Below are 24,284 nucleotides of genomic sequence, written 5' to 3'. Positions count from 1 at the left end.
GAACAGAATAAAAAGACAAACTACACAATGGGAGAACATATTTGACAATACGTCTGATAAGGGGTTAATAACCAAAATTTATAAAGAACTCGTAAATCTCAACACCAGGAAGACAAACAATCCAATCCAAAAATGGGCAAAAGAGATGAATAGACACTTCTCCAAAGAGGATATACAGATGGCCAACAGGCATATGAAAAAATGCTCAACATCACTAATCATTAGAGAAATGCAAATTAAAACCACAATGAGATATCACCTCACACCAGTCAGAATGGCGCTCATCAACAAAACAACACAGAATAAGTGCTGGCGAGGATGTGGAGAAAAGGGAACCCTCCTGCACTGCTGGTGGGAATGCAGACTGGTGCAGCCTCTGTGGAAAACAGTATGGAGATTCCTCAAAAAATTGAAAATCGAACTGCCTTTTGACCCAGCTATCCCACTTTTAGGAATATACCCCAAGGACACCACAGAACGGCTCGAAAAGGAGAAATGCACCCCCATGTTTGTGACAGCATTGTTCACAATAGTGAAGGTCTGGAAACAACCCAAGTGTCCGTCAAAGGACGAGTGGATTAAAAAGCTTTGGTACATATATACTATGGAGTACTACTCAGCCATAAGAAATGATGACATCGGATCCTTTACAATAACATGGATGGACCTTGATAACATTATACGGAGTGAAATAAGTAAATCAGAAAAAAAAACTAAGAACTACATGAATCCATACATAGAAGGGACATAAAAATGAGACTCAGAGACATGAACAAGAATGTGATGGCAATAGGGGTGGGGGGTGGGGGGAGGGGGGATGGGGTGAAGAAGGAGAGAGGGGTTGGGGGAGGGGAGGGGCACAAAGAAAACCAGATAGAAGGTGACAGAAGACAATTTAACTTTGGGGGAGGGGTATACAGCACAATCAAATGTCAAAAGAATCTAGAGATGTTTTCTCTCAACATATGTACCCTGATTTATCAATGTCACTGCATTAAATTTAATAAATAAATTAAAAAAAAAACTTTCATTGCTTTATTAAGATTCAATTAATATTTAAGTGATATTACTGAGCACTGTAAAAAGATCCAAAACATAATTACCAAATTTAAATATTAGTCCATAAGACTTGGTTTCAAAATAACTAGACCTAAAATAAAAAAGCACTAGACTACCTTTTTCAGTACTATTGCTGAGTAGAAATTCAGAAAAATTCTCAATCTTTGAAACAAGCACAATTAAAGTATCTTTTTAACATGGAAATATTTAGGGAAATTTTAAGGTTAAAAATGAAGTGAAAGCATGACTTAAGAGACAAGTAACCAACCAAGTGGTCAACAAACTACAGAACAACTGAAAATCCCTGATGACCTTGCAATTCTATTTAAATAGCAACACAGACAGCAGAAGACAGGAAAGAAAGCTTAAGCCCCAACTCAAAATTAGAAAACTGAGGTCAAAAGCTAGGACATTGTTTGTATCAACAGTGTGTACCTTTTTTATTGCTGTGTACTATTGCATGGTATAGATTTATCAGTTTGTTTAACAATTCAGCCAATAAAAATTTTTTTAGTTGTTTGAGTCTTTGTCTATTACAAATAAAGCTGTCATGATCATTCATGTATAGGATTTTGGGATAAACATAAATTTTCATTTTTGTTTGATAATCAAGAATGAGATAGCTGGCTTGAATGTAAATATATGATGTTTTTTTATTTCTTTTAAAGAAACTGCCAACTATTTCTTAGAGTGTTGTACCACTTTACATTCACACCAGAAATGTGTAAGAGATAGTTTCACTACATCCTTGCCAGCACTTGTTATTGTGACTACTTTTTATTTTAGCTGTTCTAATAGAGATGTGCCTCATCAAGTCTTAATCTGAATTTGCTTAATTGTTAATGATGTTGAACATCATATATATATTTATTCATATATATTATATATATATGCTTATTTGTCATTCATGTATCCTTCTCGGTGAAATGTTTGTTCATGTTGTTTGTCCATTTTCTAATTAGATTGTTTTACTTTCTATTGTTGATGACATTAGAATTAAGATGTTCTGTTCTTCAAAAGACTACATTATGAAGAACCTTAAAAAAGAAAAAACTCATGGTCTGACTGGTAGTGGCAAAGTGGATAGAGCGTTGACCTGGGACACTTGAGAATCCAAGTTCAAAATCTCAAGGTCACCTGGTTGAGCATGGGCTCATCTGGCTTGAGCACAGGCTCACCAGCTTGGGCGCGGGGTTGCTGGCCTGAGTGTGGGATCATGAACATGATCCCATGGTCACTGGTTTGAGCCCAAAGGTCTCTGGCTTGAAGTCCAAGGTCACTGGCTTGAACCCAACATTGGTGGCTTGACTGGAACCCCCCCAGACAAGGAATGTGTGAGAAGCAATCAATGACCAACTAATAAGTCCTGCAAGTATAAGTCAATGATTCTCATCTCTCTAATAATATATGCAAATAAATAAATACAATAAAATAAATCTCAGTGCTGCCATTTACTTAGCTGTATCACTAGACAAGTCCTAGTTTTCTCTGAATCTTGGCTTCCTCAGTACCAGGAAGAAGCCAGTGTCTATTTCATGTGGATTGTTACATTAATTAAGTTTGGTAATATAAGGTACCTGGAATATAATGGGTACCTACCCTCAAACTACATGAGGAGGAGAGTGAGCTGGAAAACTCTGGATTTGGAACTTCTAAATTAGATCCAATTTGAAAAAAGAAAAGAAGAGCCTTAAATAGACACAGTATGGTGTAGGGCAAGATATCTACAATGTATATAACCAACTGAAGACTCATATATAGCATATATATGTACTCCTACAAATAAATAAGAAAAATACAGAAAACTCATGTTTAAATGGGAAGAGATTTGAAAGGACAATTTACTAAAAAATTTCACATGGTTAATAATTCTGAGAAAGTATTCAACATCTTATTAATAACCACAAAAATGTAAATTGAACCTGCAATGATATACCTCAACATATAAAAAAAAAGTGACTGAGATAAAGACTAACATATCAAGTGTTGATGAGGAGAAGTAAAAATTTTTGTAGTTTGTTGCTAGGTGCAAAATGTTGGTACAACGCTTGGAAAATACTATCATCAATTAAAAACTTAGAGAAACATAATCTATGTACAATAATTCCATTCCTACTATTTCATTACAGAAATGACCTCACTTATGCAATAAAAGACATGTACAAGAATATTCATTCCAACATTATTTGTAAGAAATCCAAACTGAAGCAACCTAAAATTCAGCAGAATAGATAAACTGAGGTATAGTCAGTCAGACAACAAAGTACAATATACAGCAATAAAAGTGAATTTCGCAAAATAATAAACACAAGAAGCCAGACACTACAGAAGATACAGTGTATAGAATGTATAAAATTCAAAAACAAGCAAAATTAACCATATTAAGAGAGATACAATTATAAAGAAAAGGAGATTAGTGATTCATTTAAAGTTGAAGTGACTAAAGTAAAATAAAGCTACCTGACTGGCCTAGATCAGCAGTCAGTGAGAGTGTCACCAAGGTTGCTGGTTCCATCACATACAATAATCAACAAATGAATGCATAAATAAGTGGAACAACAAATAGATATTTTTTACTTTCTTTCCCTCCTCTCTAAAAATCAATCAATCAATTTTAAAATAAATAATGGTTATTTTTGAGATTAGTGAGAAATTCTATATTTTCAAAACACAATTGCTACAATTTGGTCAATGTTTACTTTCTGAGTGCAAACAATGTGCATAAATTTATTCAAAGTAGTTTATACCATATTCTATTATATTAATAAAATTATGAGTTACAATTACTTACAAACTCATTGTGCTGCACATAAATGATTGCAACTAAACAAAATTCCCATCCAAATACTATGTGGCTAAATAGGAGGTTTCTATAAAATTTACCAATCAATAAATCAGCAGACATTTAACTTACAATTTTTCATCTGAATTTTATTCTGGTGCTAACTAAAACACAGTTTTGGTATCCTTAAACATTTTCTTCCAAAGTTCTGCCAGATCTCAAAAAAATAAACACTTTTGGATTTGATTTTAAAAGAACCCGATAAGTTAATTGACTAAAGTATATTTTACAACAAAATTATCTTTCCTTTGTTTTTCAGATTTATGCTGAACAGGCAAACCTTTTGGTGAGATGATATATCCATAGCCAGAATAACTGAGTAAGTTGTTTTGAAATATTAATATTTTTGGAACATTAATATTTTTAAGATTTAAAACACATTGAGAAATTAGAAATTTATAGATTTAATTAAACTAAATAATGTTATGATCACAAAGATTAGTAAAAAACAGAATTTTCGGCCCTTGCCGATTGGCTCAGTAGTAGAGCATCAGCCTGGCATGTGGAAGTCCCAGGTTCGATTCCCAGCCAAGGCACACAGGAGAAGTGCCCATCTGCTTCTCCACCCTTCCCCCTCTCCTTCCTCTCTGTTCCTCTCTTCCCCTCCTGCAGCCAAGGCTTCATTGGAGCAAACTGGCCAGGGCACTGAGGATGGCTCCATGGCCTCTGCCTCAGGCGCTAAATGGCTCCAGTTGCAACAGAGCAATACCCCAGATGGGCAGAGCATCACCCCCTGGTGGGCATGCTGAGTGGATCCCGGTTGGGCCCATGCAGGAGTCTGTCTCTCTATCTCCCAGCTTCTCACTTCGATAAAAAAAATACAAAAAACAAAACAAAATAAAAAAAAAACAGAATTTTCTCCACTTGGTACATTTCATATATCTGAAAACAATAATGAGCTTATTATCACCTTTAATTTTCTGTATGTGGAGTGCAATATAAATACCTTAAGATTTATACTGAGGAGAATACTGTTTACATTAAAAAAATTTTTTTTATTATTAGGTAAGAGGTGGGGAGGCAGAGAGACAGACTCCTGCATGCACCCTGACTGGGATCCACTGGGCAAGACCCCTATGGAACCATTGTCATGGTGCCATCCTCAGTGCCCGGGCAACATGCTCTAATGAGCCATGGCTGTGGGGGGGGGGCAGAAAAAAGGGTGAAGGATGGAGAAGCAGACAGGCGCTTCTCTGTGTGCCCTGATGGGATCGAACCTGGGACTTCCACATGCTGGACCAACAGTCTACCACTCAGCTAACCAGCCAGGGCCTCAATTTCCATTTTCCTATACCAAAAATAGTAACAAACTGGCCTGACCTGTGGTGGAGCAGTGGATAAAGCGTCAACCTAGAAATGCTGAGGTTGCCAGTTCAAAACCCTGGGCTTGCCTGGTCAAGGCACATATGGGAGTTGATGCTTCCTGCTCCTCCCCCTCCTTCTCTATAATAAATAAATAAAATCTTAAAAAAAAAAAGTAACAAACTGGAGTTGAAAGATATTAAGAAATGTGTATTTGTCATGAATATTTCAAAGAAAAGTTAAATTTTTAAGGATTCAAATTAAATCACTGGCAACAAATTTTGGCATCAGTAATAAAGTATAAGATAAAATTAAAAACATAGTTTATAATTAAGCAAAATTTGCTGGTATACCTTTGGGGTCTTGCCATTTGTATTTGAATATATTTGCACTATTTTTTTTCCTTGCATTTGGCTGTCTTCTGTTTGATCACCTTCTGTCTTCTGATCTTTCTGGTCTCTTCCATCCTGTGCAGGATTTATTTTCTGGGATGTCTCTACAATAACTGTTCCCAAATTTTGAGAAGTATGTGTTTCAGAATCACTGCTTTTAAACAAAAGGGAAACATAAAACCCAAGAAGAAGAGCTGTTAAGTGAAATTCTTTTAAGTCCAAGTCCAAATAATATTGTAGCTCATACTACACATAAAGCTTTAAGTTTAATTTGAGCACTTGTTCTCAATGGTAAGAAAGAAAATTAGTCTAAATATATTTTATAAAATTATAAAGTCTCATAAAGAAATTATATTACCTAGTATCAAATAACATACTAGCATCACTTCTCTAGTATTTTTTCTAAGTGTTAACTTGGGAAGCACAAGTTTTAATACTACCAGGTTTGGAGAACTTATTAGGACAATACTTATACATCCCTGTTGTGTTAAATATCTTTTGTCAGTATTTTTCCATACAGGTGCTTTAACTTCCATAGATGCATTGTTCCTTTATTGCTGATGCATACACTGTCTCTGGGGCACAAGGACTCTTCAGCTGGGCCACTCTAATCAGAGGAAATAAGCCAACTGTAGAGAACAGAACATCTGACCCCGGGGTATGACAGACTTCAACTCAAAATACCAGACTGGCATTGACCACCTAACCTATGAAAAATATCCCTACCCCTTGTTTGCTACTGACACCATTTTCTGGTTTCAGCCCATCTGTGAGCAGATGCTTTAATAAACTTTTTACTTAACCTCTCTTGCCTGGTTCCTCTTGGCACCCGCCCTTAGAGAACTCACTACTTCCTGAGCCAGGGCAGAAGGCTTTAACATTTCTAACAAGCTTTCCCTTACTCTAGGACAAAATTTGAATTCCTACGGCTTTCACCCATTAATCCCAGTTTCATCTCTTAGGGCCGTTCTTCATTCAATAAAATATTTGTTAAACATCCAATAGGTGCCAGGCACTTTTCTGGGCATTAGGGATTAAGTAGTAAGTGAATAAAGTAGACAAACACCCTGTTCTCATGTAGCTTTCATCCTAGTGGGATGAGAGGGACAGATAACAAACAGGTAGTAGTAAAATACATAATATGTTAATAGTATGTGTTAAAGAGAAAACATAAAGCAAGGAAGAGACATTAGAAGTGCTGAGGTTGAGCAGAACATACAAGTAAATCTGATCCCTTTTCCACCCGGATGGTCTTTTAACTATTTAAACACAGTTATATAATGCTTAAGACATCTCTAAGCACAACATCCCTAACTTTGTCAAATATTTCTAATATGTATGATTTTGAGATGTTTCCCCACCCTGACCATTCTTGAATGTGCTCCATCTTATTTTGATGGAGTATTATGTCCAGAATTCAATTTCATATTCCAAGTGTAAGTACTTAGTAGAACACCAGGTAAGTGCAGACTAAAATTGTGTAAGCTTGTCTGGCATGTATATTGTACTGTAAACTCACACAGGATTTAACAAAGCCTTATAAAATAGTTTTATGTACACTGTTGCAAAGCCCTGACATTTTTCTCATTGTATAGTTGAGCAAATGGCATTTTATAGCCAAGTAAAGAATGCTGTAGTCTTGTGTACAACTGAATCGTCCCAATCTATTGAGATCTTTGGGTATTTGTAAAAGAGTTACCATCCCTTTCAATGTCATGTTATCCACAAATTAAACAAATGAGCTTTGATGAAATTGTTTTTCTTCTTTAAGATATTAACGACAATTCTTAATTATCACGTACTAAAGAATGGACATTGAAAAAGGTAATTTGCATACTGGGACCCACAAAATACAGGCCGCTTCAGTGGCCCTGTTCATGTCAGAAATTGAAACCCAACTCAGCCACACTTATGAGAAATAACTCTGAGGGGAAGCAGAGTGTGTTATCCCAAAATATGTCCTTTGGTATATTATTTTAAGCTGGTTATTTATTTATATTTTTATTTTTATTTTTTTTCTTTTTCTGAAGCTGGAAACGGGGAGAGACAGACAGACTCCCGCATGCGCCCGACCAGGATCCACCCGGCACGCCCACCAGGGGGCGACGCTCTGTTGCTACCAGAGCCACTCTAGCGCCTGGGGCAGAGGCCAAGGAGCCATCCCCAGCGCCCAGCCATCTTTGCTCCAATGGAGCCTCGCTGCGGGAGGGGAAGAGAGAGACAGAGAGGAAGGAGAGGGGGAGGGGTGGAGAAGCAAATGGGCGCTTCTCCTGTGTGCCCTGGCCAGAAATCGAACCCGGGACTTCTGCACGCCAGGCTGACGCTCTACCACTGAGCAACCGGCCAGGGCCGATTAAGCTGGTTATTTTCAAGAAACATAAGACTCAGGATAAACCTCTAAACTTCTCTCTTACTGCCTGAAAGAATTTACATAGAGAACCTCCTCCAGTAAGGGAGATACAGTCATAGATACCTATAGTTTAATATGAGCTAGTGTGTGATGCACAGGGAGGAACGTAGCAAAGCCACTTTGATCTAAGTCTCTCTGTACCCTATTTTAAAGATGGCCCAACAAACAGTTATTTACCAAACATTTGTTTTTCTATTTCCATCTAAACTGCCTTTCTACTAGATTTAGTCATTTTCTCCTATTAATCTGTCTCATGTTGATTTGACTATTAGTCCAGCCAGAAGACTTTAAAAGGGTAGAAGGGAAATTAATTTTTCCACCTCATACCTCACGGTCAAGGAAACCTAACCTACCCCAATCACAATCTTCCAACTCAGCTTTAGCTAGCTTAGCTTTCCCTAGAAAACAGAATAGGTTTATTAGGAAATATTCAACCTCCTAGCCAGTTATGCTCTGTTTCTTCATTGCCTTTTTAAATGCTCTATAAAACTCATCACAATTCCCTTAGGAAGAGTGCTAGACTGCTTGTTAGGCTCTGTACTCCCTTAATTTATGGACTGCTGTTCCTTGGAAAAAGGACTTCAAACTCATTACTGAATTGTATTATTTTTGTCATTTGACAGAATATTCTTGTATACCATTCAATAATAAGAAATAAATATTAATAAGGTAAAAATTAAATGATATATTTATATATAAAGGACAAGTTCTATTTTTCTCAATATCCAAGTAAATTTCATGTATTTCATTCAGACTATGAAAAGCTAAAAGAAACTGAATGTACTGAAGTTTTTAGGCTCCACTGTGGGACTTCTAATTGTTGAAGAATTCTTTGCAGCTGAGTGATTCCTAAGAATATTCTGTCATGCAAGAAATGCAATACTTAATCCTCACAGTGTAAAATTGAGTTTCATTGCTAAATAACTTAAATCTCTATGTTTTAAGAAATAGTGTGTGATATATTACCCAAAATATGTGACCTTCTGCACACACACTAATATGATGAAATTATAATTGAATGTATTATTTAACTTTCATATATTTATTCATACATACATACCTATGAGTAAAGTGGAACTTATATTATGAATAATGGGTAGTACCAACTGGCTGAGATATAAATTAGTTCCTGAAACTAGAATTTCCATGAAGGGCTTAGTGGGTTTTAAGCTACTATTTTATTTTTAACTGCTTTTGAGAACAAGGGGAAAAACCCTAGAAGTAACAAAGAATGGAAATGCAGATTTGGTCTTTCTTCCTTACTTCATAAATTTGTTAGTGAGTTTATTACCTGATGACAAGGGGTTTGACTCAATGATCATTTAAAACAGTGGTTCCCAAACTTGTCTGTACTTGGAATAAGCTAAAGAGCTTAAAAAAATACTGAAGTTTGTATCTCACTCCAGGAATTAAGGTTGAATTGTACTGGGTCTGGTCTGAGCTTTGGAATTTGTCTAAGATCACCAGGTGATTCTAATATGTGCACAAGTTTAAGATAAGTTTCAGTTTTATACCTCTGCTTAAGAGAACTATCTAGAGACATCCCGAGGGGACCAAAGTTTGTCACCCTCAAATATGCCTTTAGTGATGCTGATTTTAAGCTGGTCATTAAGAAACAAAAGACTCAGAAAGAACCCGTGACTGCCCTTCTTTATACCTAAACAAATTCAGATAGAAAAACCTGCTTCAGGAAGGAAACTTTAATTCACCTTGGCACATATAAATTACCACATACGTGATGGACAGGAAGAAATCTAGCAAATTCTGTTTTTCTATATTCCACTATTTCTGAATGGCCCAGCAAGAATTTGTTGACCATATGTTTGCTCTTTTCCCTACCTGTTAATAACATAGTTCCTTTAGAATCCAAGTCGCTGCCCCACTTCTCCTTTATCCAGAATGGCATGGAAGCCATTCTCACACCTTATGATATTCCCGGCATGTACATCCATAGTAATAAATATTGGACATATTTTTCTTTTCATCTGTCTTTATTAATGTGATTATTAGCCAAGATAGAAGAACTTAGAAGACAGGAGAAAAGTTACATTTTTTGTGCCCCACCCCAATCCTAAATCTAAAACAGACCACTATTGGGGACTTAAAAAAAAAGTAGGAAAATAAAAGGAAATATATACTATTACAAAACAAGACAGAATTATGGAAAATCATTCAATTTGTCTGTTAGCAATTCTGGCAACACAAACTCCTCTCCTATTTAAGTCTAAAGGGGTGTTCTATTATCCATTTGCCTTTCTGGTTATTGATGTGCTTCAAGTGCATATATGAATGTATAGCCAAGGGTAAGGGAAAGAAATATAGATTTTAGTATTCGCCTGTTGTTACACACTAGTGGTTATATAACTTAAGACTAGGAACTTGCAGAGCTGTAACTTTAAAGAACTAAATTTTAACCACCATTCAATTAAAGTTAGTACAATGACTTTGCATAATACATACATGAAATAATTAGTGAAGATGGTTCTTAATTTAAAGTATGTTAAACAGCTTGTAGACATCTGGTAACAAGCTGAAATGGGTCATTCAAAATTTATCTAACTAAATTAAGGGGGAAAAATGTTTCTCCTCCCAGGTTGGCATGTCACAAGATAACTAAACCGACTTAGTAGGCTTGCCTGGGAATCCTTAGCTGTCAGTGGTGAATATGCAAAGGGCCAGCAAATTAAATCAACCTGCCAAACTGTCAATTTCAAGCCTCATGACTGCATGAAAATAGCATCACTGGAAGAAATCAAGCATTGCCTTCTTTTGGGTTTCCTGGCACCTATTCAAATACTCCTGCAGTTGTGGCTAATTTTGCATGCAAATTTCAGTCAATAAGCTCAGAACAAGACCTCCCAAGATATTTCAAAGGATCTGACAGTATTTTTTCTGAATACCAAATCGACAGTAGTTGAAATTCAATCTCCATTTGCTGGTGCTTTACATATGCACAGTGTCCCCACCACAGAGCGAAGTTAATGAGAGCCTTACCTGCTTTCACTCATATCCTCCCAGTCCTTGTCCTTGCTGAGGTTCTCAAACACATTGCTCATAACCTTGATGGAGTGATTTAGAACAGTGTGGTAACGACCCACACAGCACTTCTTCTTGGCAGCTTTAAATTTAACCTTGGTAGTGGTTGTTTTACAATCATATTGTCCAGATCTCACTACTGTAGTGGCCATCTCAGATTTACCTTTGTCTGCTGAATGCTGAAATTTCTCTGTTGACTTCATCAGCTCTTCATTTTCCCTTTTCAACCCATTAGCTTCTGCCACTTGTCTCCTTAGGAAAGTGACTTCTCTCTCCAACTCACTGATTTTTACCTGAAGTTCAGCTTTGTCTTTTTCTACATCTTTACTCCCCTTTTGTAGCTGTTCTAGATCTTTTTCTCTGGTCTCTGCATCTTCTTGCTGCTGTTTTAAAAGGGATTTTAGGAAATCATTTTCTTTTGCTAATTTTTTACTCCCTTCTTTCAACTTTCTTGACCTTTTCTCAAAAGATTTTAGCCGATTTTCCAACTCAATAACCTAAACAGAAGAGTTTATTCTTTTAGAAGTCCAAAACCATAACCCATTGTATTTTATTATCATTTCTTACTTAAGTAAATAAATTAAGCACAAGAACAATATAAATCTCCAGTACTTAATTTCTAAATAACTCATGTAGCATAGATAAAATCCATTCTAAAATGTAATAATACATCTGTGCAATAAGGACAGATGGTAAAAGAAGTTAAAATTCTATACAAAGTGACACAAAAATAAATATGTTAATAAACTTAGCAAAGTGTTCAGAAATCCTAAGTGCTTTGGCTATACAATCTACTCATTGAGAATAAAATTTTTTTCAGAGAAAACCAATTTACACAAAAAGTTAAAAAATAGGTACATAAAGAAACCTTATTTATAAAATAACATTTTTTTCTTCAACACTTAACAATCATATGAAAAACTAATGGCCTAAATATGAAATACTTTATAAAGAATGCTTTTTTCTAAATTAGAAAAAAATGTAATTTTAGTAGTCATAAGGTTGTTAGTTTACACAATAAAGGGACATTTTACCAAAGAAAAGTCTAAAAACTTTAAATTATAATTATTTCTAGATTGTATATAAATTAATTTTTTTCATTTAGTTTAATAAACAATATTCATTTAAGGACACAGAAATAACATTAAACCTTAAAAAATTTTAGAAAACTATTTGGAAAGAACTTGTATAAATAATCTAATAAAGGATAAAATCTAAATGCCATTAGTCTGGGAATAAAAGAAAGTGCAATTAATTCTAAGCCATGAGTTTCAATGAGGAATTAATTCCAATTTAAATCTTGAATTTTACTATATATGGAAAGTAAATTTTACCATTTATAAAATAGTTTTATAACCATGACCTCTTCTGATCATCTCAAAAACATATAAGATAAGTAGAGTCAACAGTTATCCTCCCAGAAGAGGAAAAGGAGGCTCTGAAAACTTAAGTAACTCAAAGAGGTAAATACTTTCTGGTTTAAACTGGGATTCAAATCCAGGATTTTGTAGACTATTACACAAGATATATATATATATATATGAAAAATGAACAAAGAACTGGCATCAAGAAAAATTGAGTTAAGCAAAAAACCTAAACGATGAAAAAACTATATGGACTGGTATTTACTTTTAAAACAAAATTCTTCAAAGGAGAAAACATTTTTGATGTATTGACAACTCATGATTTAAAATCATATTACAGAAATACACAAGATGAAACTTAGGCATGTTTTTAAACCTTTTCAGTTTACTGGACTTATGATGGTAAATAAAGTTGTTTCTTAAACATGAGTTTAAGTCATCTCTGATTTACTTATCCTTCTGTGCCCTCTTTTCTTGTGAATTCAACACCCTTCATTTAATTCAACAGTCATTTACTGATTGGTTATTCTGTCCTGGAAAATGAATATTTCCTAATACAATATGAAGAATCACAGTGATTTTTAATCACTTTTTTTCCACCATATGTTATATTCACTTACTAATAGACCTATGTCTTTATAGGGCTTACTCTTTACCTGGAGTAAAGGTATATAGGATAGTTGTACCAGACTGTTATAAACCTTTGTGTATTTCAGCAAAAAAAAAAATATATGTATATATTGTCCTTCAAATTGCAAATATATATATTTGAAGAACTGGACAATGTGACAAATATTACGTGTTCAAAAACACTAACAAACTTTTTTACTTCTTCTAATCACTCTATCTCCAAAACTTATTCTCCATTTAGTAAAAAGTATGACAAATAATATCACTTTTTACAATCTCTTCAGTTTCAGTGGTCTTCAGTCACTATCCAAAACAGTATATTTGTCACAAATATATTTTAAAATATTTTAGTATGTTAGATGCCAGGGTGATGTAAAATAGAATATATTTTTAAAATGTGTTTTGTGAAAGTAATTAATATGTCTTTTTTTCAAAAACTAAATTTGACAGTGGTAGTATAAAAATACTGTATTAATCAGTGTGGCCTGACCAGGCTGTGTTGCTGTGGATGTAGTATAGCCTGGGACACTGAAGACCCAGGTTCAAAACCCCAAGGTCAACGGCTTCAGAATGGGCTCACCAGCTTGAGTGTGGGTCGCCAACCTGAGTGTGGTATCATAGACATGATCCCTTGGTCGCTGGCTTGAGCCCAAAGATCATTGGCTTGAAGCCCAAGGTCTTTAATTGACTTCATTTTTAAATAATTTGCATTCTAGGGTGGCACATTCCTGGGAGACTCCCGCAATTTACATCCTTTTAAAATAAGGTAACTCAACTAAAAGAGGTTAAATTGTGACTCACACAATTGCATTTGGTTAATATAAAAAACAGTGACAAATGAGTATGTTAATATGACATATGGTCCAATGAAAATACCATATTTCCCCATGTATAAGATGCACCTTTTTTCAAAAAATTTGGGGTCTAAAAACTGGGTGTGTCTTATAGAGTGGTTATAGATTTTGTACTTGCATTTCTCACTTTTTCATACTTGTTTTGCATTCATTGTTGAAGACAGTTGATTTGTCATAGATACAAATGAAGACAAGCTAATGGATGGGAAGTTTTGACAGTGATGAAGAGTTGTATGAATTTTATGATAAATAAAACTTGAGTTCAATAACTTTATGTAATACTTTTTTTCTTTTTTTTTTCTTTTTTTTTTTTTCATTTTTCTGAAGCTGGAAACAGGGAGAGAGAGTCAGACAGACTCCCACATGCGCCCGACCGGGATCCACCCGGCACGCCCACCAGGGGCGATGCTCTGCCCACCAGGGGGCGATGCTCTGCCCATCCTGGGCGTCGCCATATTGCAACCAGAGCCACTCTAGCGCCTGAGGCAGAGGCCACAGAGCCATCCCCAGCGCCCGGGCTATCTTTGCTCCAATGGAGCCTCGGCTGCGGGAGGGGAAGAGAGAGACAGAGAGGAAAGCGCGGCGGAGGGGTGGAGAAGCAAATGGGCGCTTCTCCTGTGTGCCCTGGCCGGGAATCGAACCCGGGTCCTCCGCACGCTAGGCCGACGCTCTACCGCTGAGCCAACCGGCCAGGGCTGTAATACTTTTTTTTTCAAATTTCAGGCCCCAAATTTAAGGTGCATCTTATACATGGGAGTGTCTTATACATGGGGAAATGTGGTAATTTCTGTTGGCTTTTTGGAATTTAAATGGATTTCTGAATCCACTATGGTGGTAGTCATATATGGCAGTTGCAGTGAAATCATACATTTTTTTTGGATTTTTCAGCCCCAAAGCAGTAAGTAGTACCATAGTGTTATATATCCATAGAGATGAAAATTATACAAAAACTGGCAAATAAAAATATCATTTTGAAACAAAGAAGGTAAACTAGAATAAAGTATATGATATTCTAGCTGGTAGTGTATACATTATTTCAATTATTCATTTTACCTTAAGATAAATGAACTGAGTATTTCTTATTCTCAAATACTAAGTTACTCTGATAATGGCAATTCAGTAATAATGAAATGACAGTCTTGTTACCTGACCATATGATAAGTGTTAGAAGTATAAGAAATCCCATCACCAGCTATAAATCACTAGATTTTCTACAAGTCAACTCACAGATGTATAAGTATATAAGAAATATAAGTAGCCACATTAATATCTTTGTTTATATATATATGTACAATTTAAACTTTAAGTATTCAGTGTAGCCAAATGGTAATCAGTTGCAAGAAAAAACTTATTCAAAATACTTTTTCTTTGTAATAATAGCAAAAACTGCTAAAATGCAACCAACTCCACTTAATTTAACTTGATAACAATGTATTTAAACACAAATATAAATTAAGCATAAAATTGTAAATATAAATCTTAAGATTTTTAAACAACATTTTACTACTAATCCTAAGCATGATGTAAAGTAAGTATAGGGTTTATTTACATGGATGGTTCAACTAAAACAGAGATACCTATACTAAATCATATCGGTATAAATTTTCGTCCAAAATAAGATAATAAATTTTCAAGTTTAAAATTATAATTATAAACATATTACCGTTTTACTGTGCTGAAGCTAAAACTCTTATATTTTTTGTTCAAATGTTATAAATATGTATGCTTGGTAAAGTATAACATAGTCTCATATGCCCCATTTTAAAGTAAAACTGCTAAGTCATAGCTAATAAACACTACAGTGCAAATTTTTATAATTTCTGTTGTCATTCTCTTTATTTCATCTTTGCAAATATTTTTAATCTGTCAACAGAAGCACAAGTGTTTCCACATTTATTTCACTAAAATTGATTTTTTTACCCCGTTTTGGCAAGCCAATGATTTTGAATTATGAATTTAAATTAAGGATTCACACAAGGTTTAAGTTCATGCACCCTCGTTTTAAAATACAATCCTTTATGTTAAAATTTAGATTTAACTTGCTCAGCTCAATATCTTAAAGATTAGACTACCTTCTGTAATGTCTGCTCCAACGTTTCTTTCCTATTCTTCTCTGGAGTACTCTTCTTGACCCCATCATCTTTACCATATCTAAAGAGTTGTTCTGGGAGAGAATAAATAACATATTATGGCATCTCATACACTGCTGAAACACTGTCCTGTCATTTTAAGGAAAAGGGTTCTCCAGTTTTTCAATTATGAATAATCTAGTCTATTTTATCGTCAAGAATTTGGCCAATAAATAAATGCTGACCTTTTTTGCTTTAAGATTTTCAGTCACGTAATTATGTATCTTTGTAGTGTCACTTTTTTTTTCCGTATAAGATTTTCAAAGGTACAATAGATCTGCAGGTTAACAATGTTGTACTTTTATTCCTATTTTCATTCTTTTGTAGACTATTCCCCTTTGCCTTAAAAGCAGAATTCATTGCCTTTTTATCTACACAAGTCACAACTAGTTTTGTTCTCTGGGTCTGTTCCCTGCCAGGAGGATCAGAGTGATTGCTGAACAAAGCAAACAGTGAGAGAATTATGGTGGACTGAAACTGTAACATCCCCTACCACCTTTTTTTTTTCCAAGTAAAAGATCATGCATTGGGCAGAGTAAACCGTAAAAATCACATTTCAAGAAAAACTGTGACTTTATAACAAATAAAAAACCAAGTAATGGGTGAGGTGATTTCTAGAACAACTCCTATACTCTCCAGGCATTTGACTATGAAATCTTTTCAACCACTAAAAAATATACAAGTCACATATCAACTTAAAAATAAACTCATAAAACTTCAGTTAATATTATTAAAATTGAAATATATTAAAACCTATAAATAATTTTTTATCAGATAAATTATTGTGACAAATTTAACATTTTCTTACTGAATTATATTTGGGATACCGTATTTTTCAAAGAATAAAAAAGGAGCAAAAAAATGCATAAGCCTAAAAGGATACAGATCTGTGTTAGACTTAAATGATTTTGCTTTAAAGTATGCTTGGCTGCTGTAGGTCAGTATAAAACTTTGATTTATCAACAAAGGAAAAAGAAAACAATATTATTCTCTGTAGAGTAGAAATCCTCTTGGTATAAACAGTGACTAACAAGTTTGTTAGAGTGAATTAGGCATTTCTTTTGTCTTTGAAACATGACATATCCAATTAAAACTTCTGTACTCTTGAAATAAATAGAACACTATCCTAAGGATATTCCTAAGGATAAAAAAGCTAGAATAGGTAGAATTTGTCACCTGGGGAATATGTACCTTTACCTTGATAATATTCTGTTGGTTTCCAAGTTTCTTTTTCTAGTCCCCTAACACCATGGTGCTGAATTCATTTACAACACTCTTTCAGCAGTATAGAAATAATATGCAAATATATTTCATCTGTTCTAGTCTTTTAAACCTGCTATAGTTCTAAGTGTGTTATTTATTCTCAAAAGTACTAAGAAAATAGTCCTATACTCAAAGAACATAGAGTGCTAACAATAACTATTAAAATAAAGGCTTAAGGTTGATTTAAAAATAAATTTGGTTGCTGCGTTGTGCTCCTGGGTATATGCAAGGCCCACTGTTGAACTGACTGACCATGTTCACTTGTGGTTGTCTGCCAAGAAGTTTATTTCTCACATTGGTGGGTTTTACAAAGAATACTCAAGTAGCTAGGCCCAGGCATGGAGAAAAGCAAGGAACCAACTCTTTGCCCCTTGGATTCTTTTCCCTGTCAAGGACCTGAGGATTTGTAAAGTGAACAGGGGGGAATAGTTAGAAATACACACTTCTATTTTATTCCTATGGTAGAAATCACCTTACTGAAGATTTATTTTTTAAATTTTATTCTACATTCTTTCCTTTTACTACTATAAAAATTCATTCTCACATTCTTTTTTCAGGAGTTTTTTCTCTTTCCACTTTTTTTTCTTTTTCTTTTAAGTATTTTTTTTTAATTTTTCTTATTCATATTTTAGAGAGAAAGGAGAAAGACAGAGACAGAAGGAGGGAGGAATAGGAAGCACCAACTCCCATATGTACCTTGACCAGGCAAGCCTGGGGTTTTGAACCAGCTACCTCAGCATTCCAGGTTGATGCTCTATCTACTGTGTCACCACAGGTCAGGCTCCACTTTTTTTCTTTGCTTAATCATAGTTATTTAAATTTTTTTTTTAAATTCTAGCTTCTCTGTTTTTTGTGGGGTTTTTTTTAAGTCTTTGGATTACATTAAAAATTAATCTAAATTGGTCTGGTTGAAGGTGGTAAATGTGGTATTTACATCCTCCCATAACCACGTCCAAATTACAAATAAACTACAGAAAAACTATCATTCAGAACCTCCTGAAGTCTAGCTGAACTAAAGTTCTAAAGCTAAAGAAATAAAGAAGAAGCAACATTGAGACTTGTAGGAATGATGAAGACTCAGAAGACGCTGGTCCCACACCCACGTGTGGTGCTTTAAAACTGGGAGAGATACCTCAATTGAAGAGGTTCCCCCTGAGAATAGAGGGGTCCCATGCCCACACCAAGCCCTTTACCCCAGAGTTCCAATGTTGAGAAGAGAATTCCCAGTAACTTCTGGCTGTAAAAAAGCAGCAGGGATCTTGGCTAAGAGGAAGAGCTGCTGAAGCCCAGGTGTTCCTCTTAAAGAACCCAGGCATGGACTTACTGGCACTCACTTGCTCTGAGCTACAGCTTAGGGCAGTGGCTTGAAAGAACCAGGGACATAAAGGAAGAAACTTAATTGTCTGGCTTTTGGGCAACAGTTAGAGTAGCAGCTTTCTCCCAGCTAGAGCTCTGACAGAGGCCATTGTTCTTTTACTGAGCCCTCCCCTCCACAGAGCTGGCCAAGGGGCACCATAGCTGAGTCTCCTTCAACCTGGCTAATACTGTTTTCCCGGCCCTGGTGATTCCCTGAAATATTGCCACCCCTACCCTCAACATGTAGGCCCACCCATGCTGTTTCCAGTGTCTTTTCCACACAAATGGCCTGTTTTGGTTCATGTTGCAGATTTACCTAAAAATTTCTCAAAGGTTCACAAACTACAAACAAGCATCATCTGGTGTTGCTATGCCCTGTACCTCTTACTAAGTGACCTCAGGCCTGACACTAGTTGAAACCAGCCTCGGTTCATAGCTTGGCCTTTCTCAGGCACCTCCAAGTCCAGCACAAGTAACAACAATCTGCAGATGGCTCTGTAGCTCGTGCCAGGTGGCCCCAGGCAGGGCATAGGCAGCAGCTGACCTCTACCTGCATCTCCTAGGCCTCAGAGCCAGCACACCCAACGATCAGCTTCAGACCACACCAAAGCACACCCAACCACCTCCAAAAGCAACATACTCAAGAGGCAAACTCATCAGGTACTAGAGCCCCAATGAAGCTAGTTCTGCTCTGCAGGGTTGGCCTCTGCACAGCAGCTCTTCCACTGTAGTTGAGTCCATCCTCACAGCGCATCAGACTGTGGGTAAATCCCCCAAGTCAACAGCAATCAAAGCTCAACTAAAACAGGAGGGTGCACCCAGCTCACACTGAGGGCACAGCTGAAACACCCAGCTTGGGTTATTGAGGAAGCTGTGCCACAGGCTCTAAAGACACCAACTACATAAGCAAACTCTACCTTAGCTGAAAGACATAGCAGCCCTACCTAATACATAGAAGAAGGGAGGCAGCCAAAATGAGGAGACAAAGAAACATGTCCCAAATAAAAAAACAAAAGAACTTCAGAGAAAGAACTAAATAAGCCTCACCAGGCGGTGGCACAGTGGACAGAGCATCAGACTGGGATGCAGAGGACCCAGGTTCAAAACCCCATTGTTGCTGGCTTGAGTGAGGGCTCATGTGGTTTGAGCAAGGCTCACCAGCTTGAGCCTAAGGTCGCTGGCTTGAGCAAGGGGTCACTCAGTCTGCTGTAGCCCCCCAGTCAAGGCACATATGAGAAAGCAATCATGAACAACTAAGGTGCCACAATGAAGAACTGATGCTTCTCATCTCTCTCCCTTCCTGTCTGTCTGTCCCTATCTGTCCCTCTTTCTGTCTCTGTAAAAACAAACAAACAAACAAACTAAATAAAATAATGTAAAGCCAGCAGCCACGGCCAGGGCCACCATCAGAGCAGCCTGGCCCATGCAGGTTTGCATTGGATTTGGACAGTCGGTAAAGAAACAACGGAGCCAAAAACTGATGAGCCATAGTCTTTAATCCTAGCTTTCACCTGGCGGGCAAGTAAAAACACACACTGGGCTCCAAAACCCACTTACATTCAGTGCTCACAAAGCTACTGACTTATCCAAGTTTCCTAGAATCAAAGGTTTCTAGCTCACCAGACTTATTCACCTCTGTTCCCCATCTCCTTCCTTCTCTATGCACAAACTCTGCACAAACTGGCTTCTCACTCAACACTCCGCCATCTTGGCTGCTTCTCCTGGCCTCCTCCACGTGGCCTTTTTCTGCTCTCTGCTCTCTCATGCTAATCTCAGGAACCAAGAGAGCAAGCTCCCGTTCTGCCCTCATTTTATACTGTAGAAATCCAAACCTTTAATCCAATATACAAAATAGGGAAGTCTCTAATACAAAGTTACTTACCTGGGGCATGATGGGATTGTACCACCCCACAGCAAAAAGGGTGGGAAAGGCTTAATCCCAAAACCAAGCCCCAGGCTACAAGGATTCTGCCTGCCCACAGCCTGCCCCCAACACACATTAATATCACCTGGGCGACGGCCTCCACGTGGGCAACGCTATCTTTGACAAAGTGAGCATAATATATTTTATCTGCCCAACAGATAAAGACAGGCAATCTATCAGATACAGAATTCAAAATACTGGTTATAAGAATGCTCAACAAACTTAGGGAAAGAGTAGAGATACTTAGTGAGAACCTCAACAAAGAGATAGGAAATATAAAAATGGAAATAGAAAACATAAAAAATGTCATAATTGAATACAAAAACTGAAACGAAGAATACATTATAAGGAATTAACAGTAGAGTAGATAACATAGAGGATGAAATTTGTGAGATGGAAGATAAAAAAGCAGAAACCACCCAAGCAGAACAGAAAAAGGAAAAAAGAATCCAAAAACAATGAGGATAGTATCAAGGAACCTATGGGACAACTTCAAGTGTACCAACATTCATATCAGAGGGTACCAGAAGAAGAAAGAGATCAAGTGATTGAAAATCTGTTTGAAAAAATGATGGAAAACTTGCCTAACTTGGTAAAGGAAATGGACAAGTCCAGGAAGTGCAGAGAGTCCCAAACAAGATGAAGCTAAAAAGGCCCACACCAAGTGTAAAGCCAGTAGCTAAGGCCACCATCACAGCCGCCTCCTAGCCCATGCAGGTTCGCATTGGATTCGGACAGTCAGTAAAGAAACAACAGAGCCAAAAACTGGTGGGTGTTGGGCAGATAAAATGTATTATGCTCACTTTGTTAAAAATAGGCACTGCCCAAATGAGGCCGTTGCCCAGGTGATATTAATGTGTGTTGAGAATCCTTGTAGCCTGGGTCTTGGTTTTGGGATTAAGCCTTTCCCACCCTTTTTGATGTGGGGTGGTACAATCCAATCATGCCTCAGAGAAGTGACTTTGTATTAGAGACTTCCCTATTTTGTATATTGGATTAGAGATTGTGAAGCTACAATATAAAATGGGGACGGAGCGGGAGCTTGCGCTCTTGGTTCCTGGGATGATTAGCATGAGAGAGCAGAGGGAGCAGAGCAGAGAGCAGAAAGAGGCCATGTGGCCAGGAGAAGCAGCCAAGATGGCGGAGTGCTGAGTGAGATGCCAGTTTGTGCAGTTTGATGCTGGAGAAGGAAGGAGATGGGGAACTGAGGAGAATAAGTCTGGTGAGCTAGAAACCTTTGATTCTAGGAAACTCGGATAAATCAGTAGCTTTGTGAGCACTGAATGTGATTGGGTTTTGGAGCCCAGTGTGTGTTTTTACTTGCCTGCTGGGTGCAAGCTAGGATTAAAGATGAAGGCCCATCAGTTCTTGGCTCCGTTGTTTCTTTACCGACTGTCTGAATCCAATGCGAACCTGCATGGACCGGGCTGCTCTGATAGTGGCCCTGGCCACGGCTACTGCCTTTACAGTGGGCCATAGTCTTTAATCCTACCTTGCACCCGGCGGGCAAGTAAAAACATACACTGGGCTCCAAAACCCACTCACATTCAGTGCTCACAAAGCCACTGACTTATCTGAGTTTCCTAGAATCAAAGGTTTCTAGCTCACCAGACTTATTCTCCTCAGTTCCCCATCTCCTTCCTTATCCCAGATACAAACTCTGCACAAACTGGCATCTCACTCAGCACTCCGCCATCTTGGCTGCTTCTCCTGGCCACATGGCCTCTTTCTGCTCTCTGCTCTGCTCCCTCTGCTCTCTCATGCTAATCATCCCAGGAACCAAGAGAGCAAGCTCCCGTTCTGCCCCTATTTTATAGTGTAGCTTCACAACCTTTAATCCAATATACAAAATAGGGAAGTCTCTAATACAAAGTCACTTCTCTGAGACATGATTGGATTGTACCGCCCTACATCAAAAAGGGTGGGAAAGGCTTAATCCCAAAACCAAGCCCCAGGCTACAAGGATTCTGCCTGCCCACCACCTGCCCACAACATACATTAATATCACCTGGGTGACGGCCTCCACATGGGCAGCGTCATCTTTAACAAAGTGAGCATAATACATTTTATCTGCCCAACACCAAGACATATCATAATTAAAATGGCAATGGTTAACAACAAAGTAAGAATCATAAAAGCAGCAAAAGAAAAACTCTTTGTTACCTACAAGGGAGTTCCCATTAGACTGTCAGCTAATTTCTCAACAGAAACATTGCAGGCTAGAAGGGATTTGCAAGAAATATTGAAAGTGATAAAAAGCAAGTACCTATAACCAAGATTACCCAGCAAAGCTATCATGAATTGAAGGACAGATAAAAGAGCTTCCCAAACAAGAAAAAGCTAAAGGAATTCATTACCACCAAACCAGTATAAGAAGAGATTTTAAAGCGTCTTCTTTAAGAAGAAGATAAATAAAAGGTCAACATTATGAATAATAACTTAGCAATAATACTTATCTATCAGCAATTATTTTAAATGCAAATAGATTAAATGTTTCAATCAAAAAACATGCAGTGACTTGAATGGATAACATAATAAGACCCTTACATATGCTGTCTACAAAGACTCACTTTAGATCAAAAGACACACACACTTTGAAAGGAGAAGGAAAAAGGTATTTCATGAAAATAAAAAGAAAAAAAATATGGAGTAACAATAATTACACCAGACAAAATGTAGGAAGAGACACAAAAGGACCCAGTAATTCAACTTCTGGGTATTTATACAAAGAAACCAAAAACACTATATTGAAATGACATATGTGCCTATATTTCCATTGCAGCATTATTTACAATAGTGAAGATATGGAAGTAACCTACCTAAGTGTCCACCAATAGATAAATGGATAAAAAAGTATTGCACATATAAATGAAATATGACTCAGTCATTTAAAAAAAAAGAAAAAGAAAATCTTGCCATCACAACATTGGTGGACCTAGAGGTTACTATGCTAGGTAAAATAAGTCAGACAGAAAAAGACAAATACCATATGATTTCACTTATATCTGGAATCTCATAGATAAATAAATAAATAAATAGGCAGACCAAAAACAGGCTCATAGACACAGAGAACATTTTGATTGTTGCCAGAGGGGAACGGTGTTGGGGGGCAAAAAAGGTGAAAGAATTAAGAAGTACAAATTAGTAGTTACAGAATAGTTGTGGGATGTAAAGCACAGCATAGAGAATATAGTCAACAATATAGTAATAACTATGTATGATGTCAGATAGGTACTAGATTTATTGAGCTGGTGACTTTTTAAGTTATAAATATCTAGTCTTGGGGTGATACACATGAAACCAATGTAATATTGTATTCTGACTATAATTGAAAAATAAATTATTATTGTAAAAATTAACCTAAATTCTTCTGCCATCTCCACTCTTTCCTTTAGATTTTCTTTTAACTATTTTAAAAATTATTTTTTAAATCCATTCTCATTATAAAGGGTGGAGAATGTGTCACTATGATATAATGATTATTTTGAACTGCAGGCACTTGAAAACCAGCAAATGTAGGGAAAGGCTTTCTCCCAACTCCCCTATGGTCTCCATAATCACAAGACAGGAGACTAGCAGTGTCTACCACACCCAGAAAAACTTTGTCATAAATTTCATACCTCTCATTTAATCTTCTAGGAACCCATTTATCTTTACTAAAATTATTATTATTATTATTATTATTATTTGTATTTTTCTGAAGCTGGAAACGGGGAGAGACAG

At 36.6% G+C, this 24,284-nt stretch overlaps 1 protein-coding gene across 7 annotated transcripts in view; it reads right to left on the bottom strand.

The window, feature by feature from the left end:
• CNTLN (centlein) overlaps window positions 1–24,284 on the bottom strand; it is a 360,970-nt gene that overhangs the window by 95,648 nt on the left and 241,038 nt on the right. For 6 of the 7 annotated variants that reach the window (XM_066368220.1, XM_066368223.1, XM_066368224.1 and 3 more), the window contains 3 exons: window positions 15,962–16,053; window positions 11,000–11,538; window positions 5,557–5,749 (listed from right to left, as the gene is read on the bottom strand). In XM_066368220.1, coding sequence (XP_066224317.1) covers window positions 5,557–5,749; window positions 11,000–11,538; window positions 15,962–16,053 — 824 coding nt within the window. The remainder of the gene's footprint in view (window positions 1–5,556; window positions 5,750–10,999; window positions 11,539–15,961; window positions 16,054–24,284) is intronic. The other variant, XM_066368221.1, reaches the window with a different exon arrangement.

This window comes from Saccopteryx leptura, chromosome 2 (assembly GCF_036850995.1).
Source record: "Saccopteryx leptura isolate mSacLep1 chromosome 2, mSacLep1_pri_phased_curated, whole genome shotgun sequence".
In the NCBI taxonomy this organism is placed as follows: domain Eukaryota; kingdom Metazoa; phylum Chordata; class Mammalia; order Chiroptera; family Emballonuridae; genus Saccopteryx; species Saccopteryx leptura.
The sequence above is the reverse complement of the archived record's forward strand: the minus strand, read 5'-3'. Positions and strand labels throughout refer to the sequence as shown.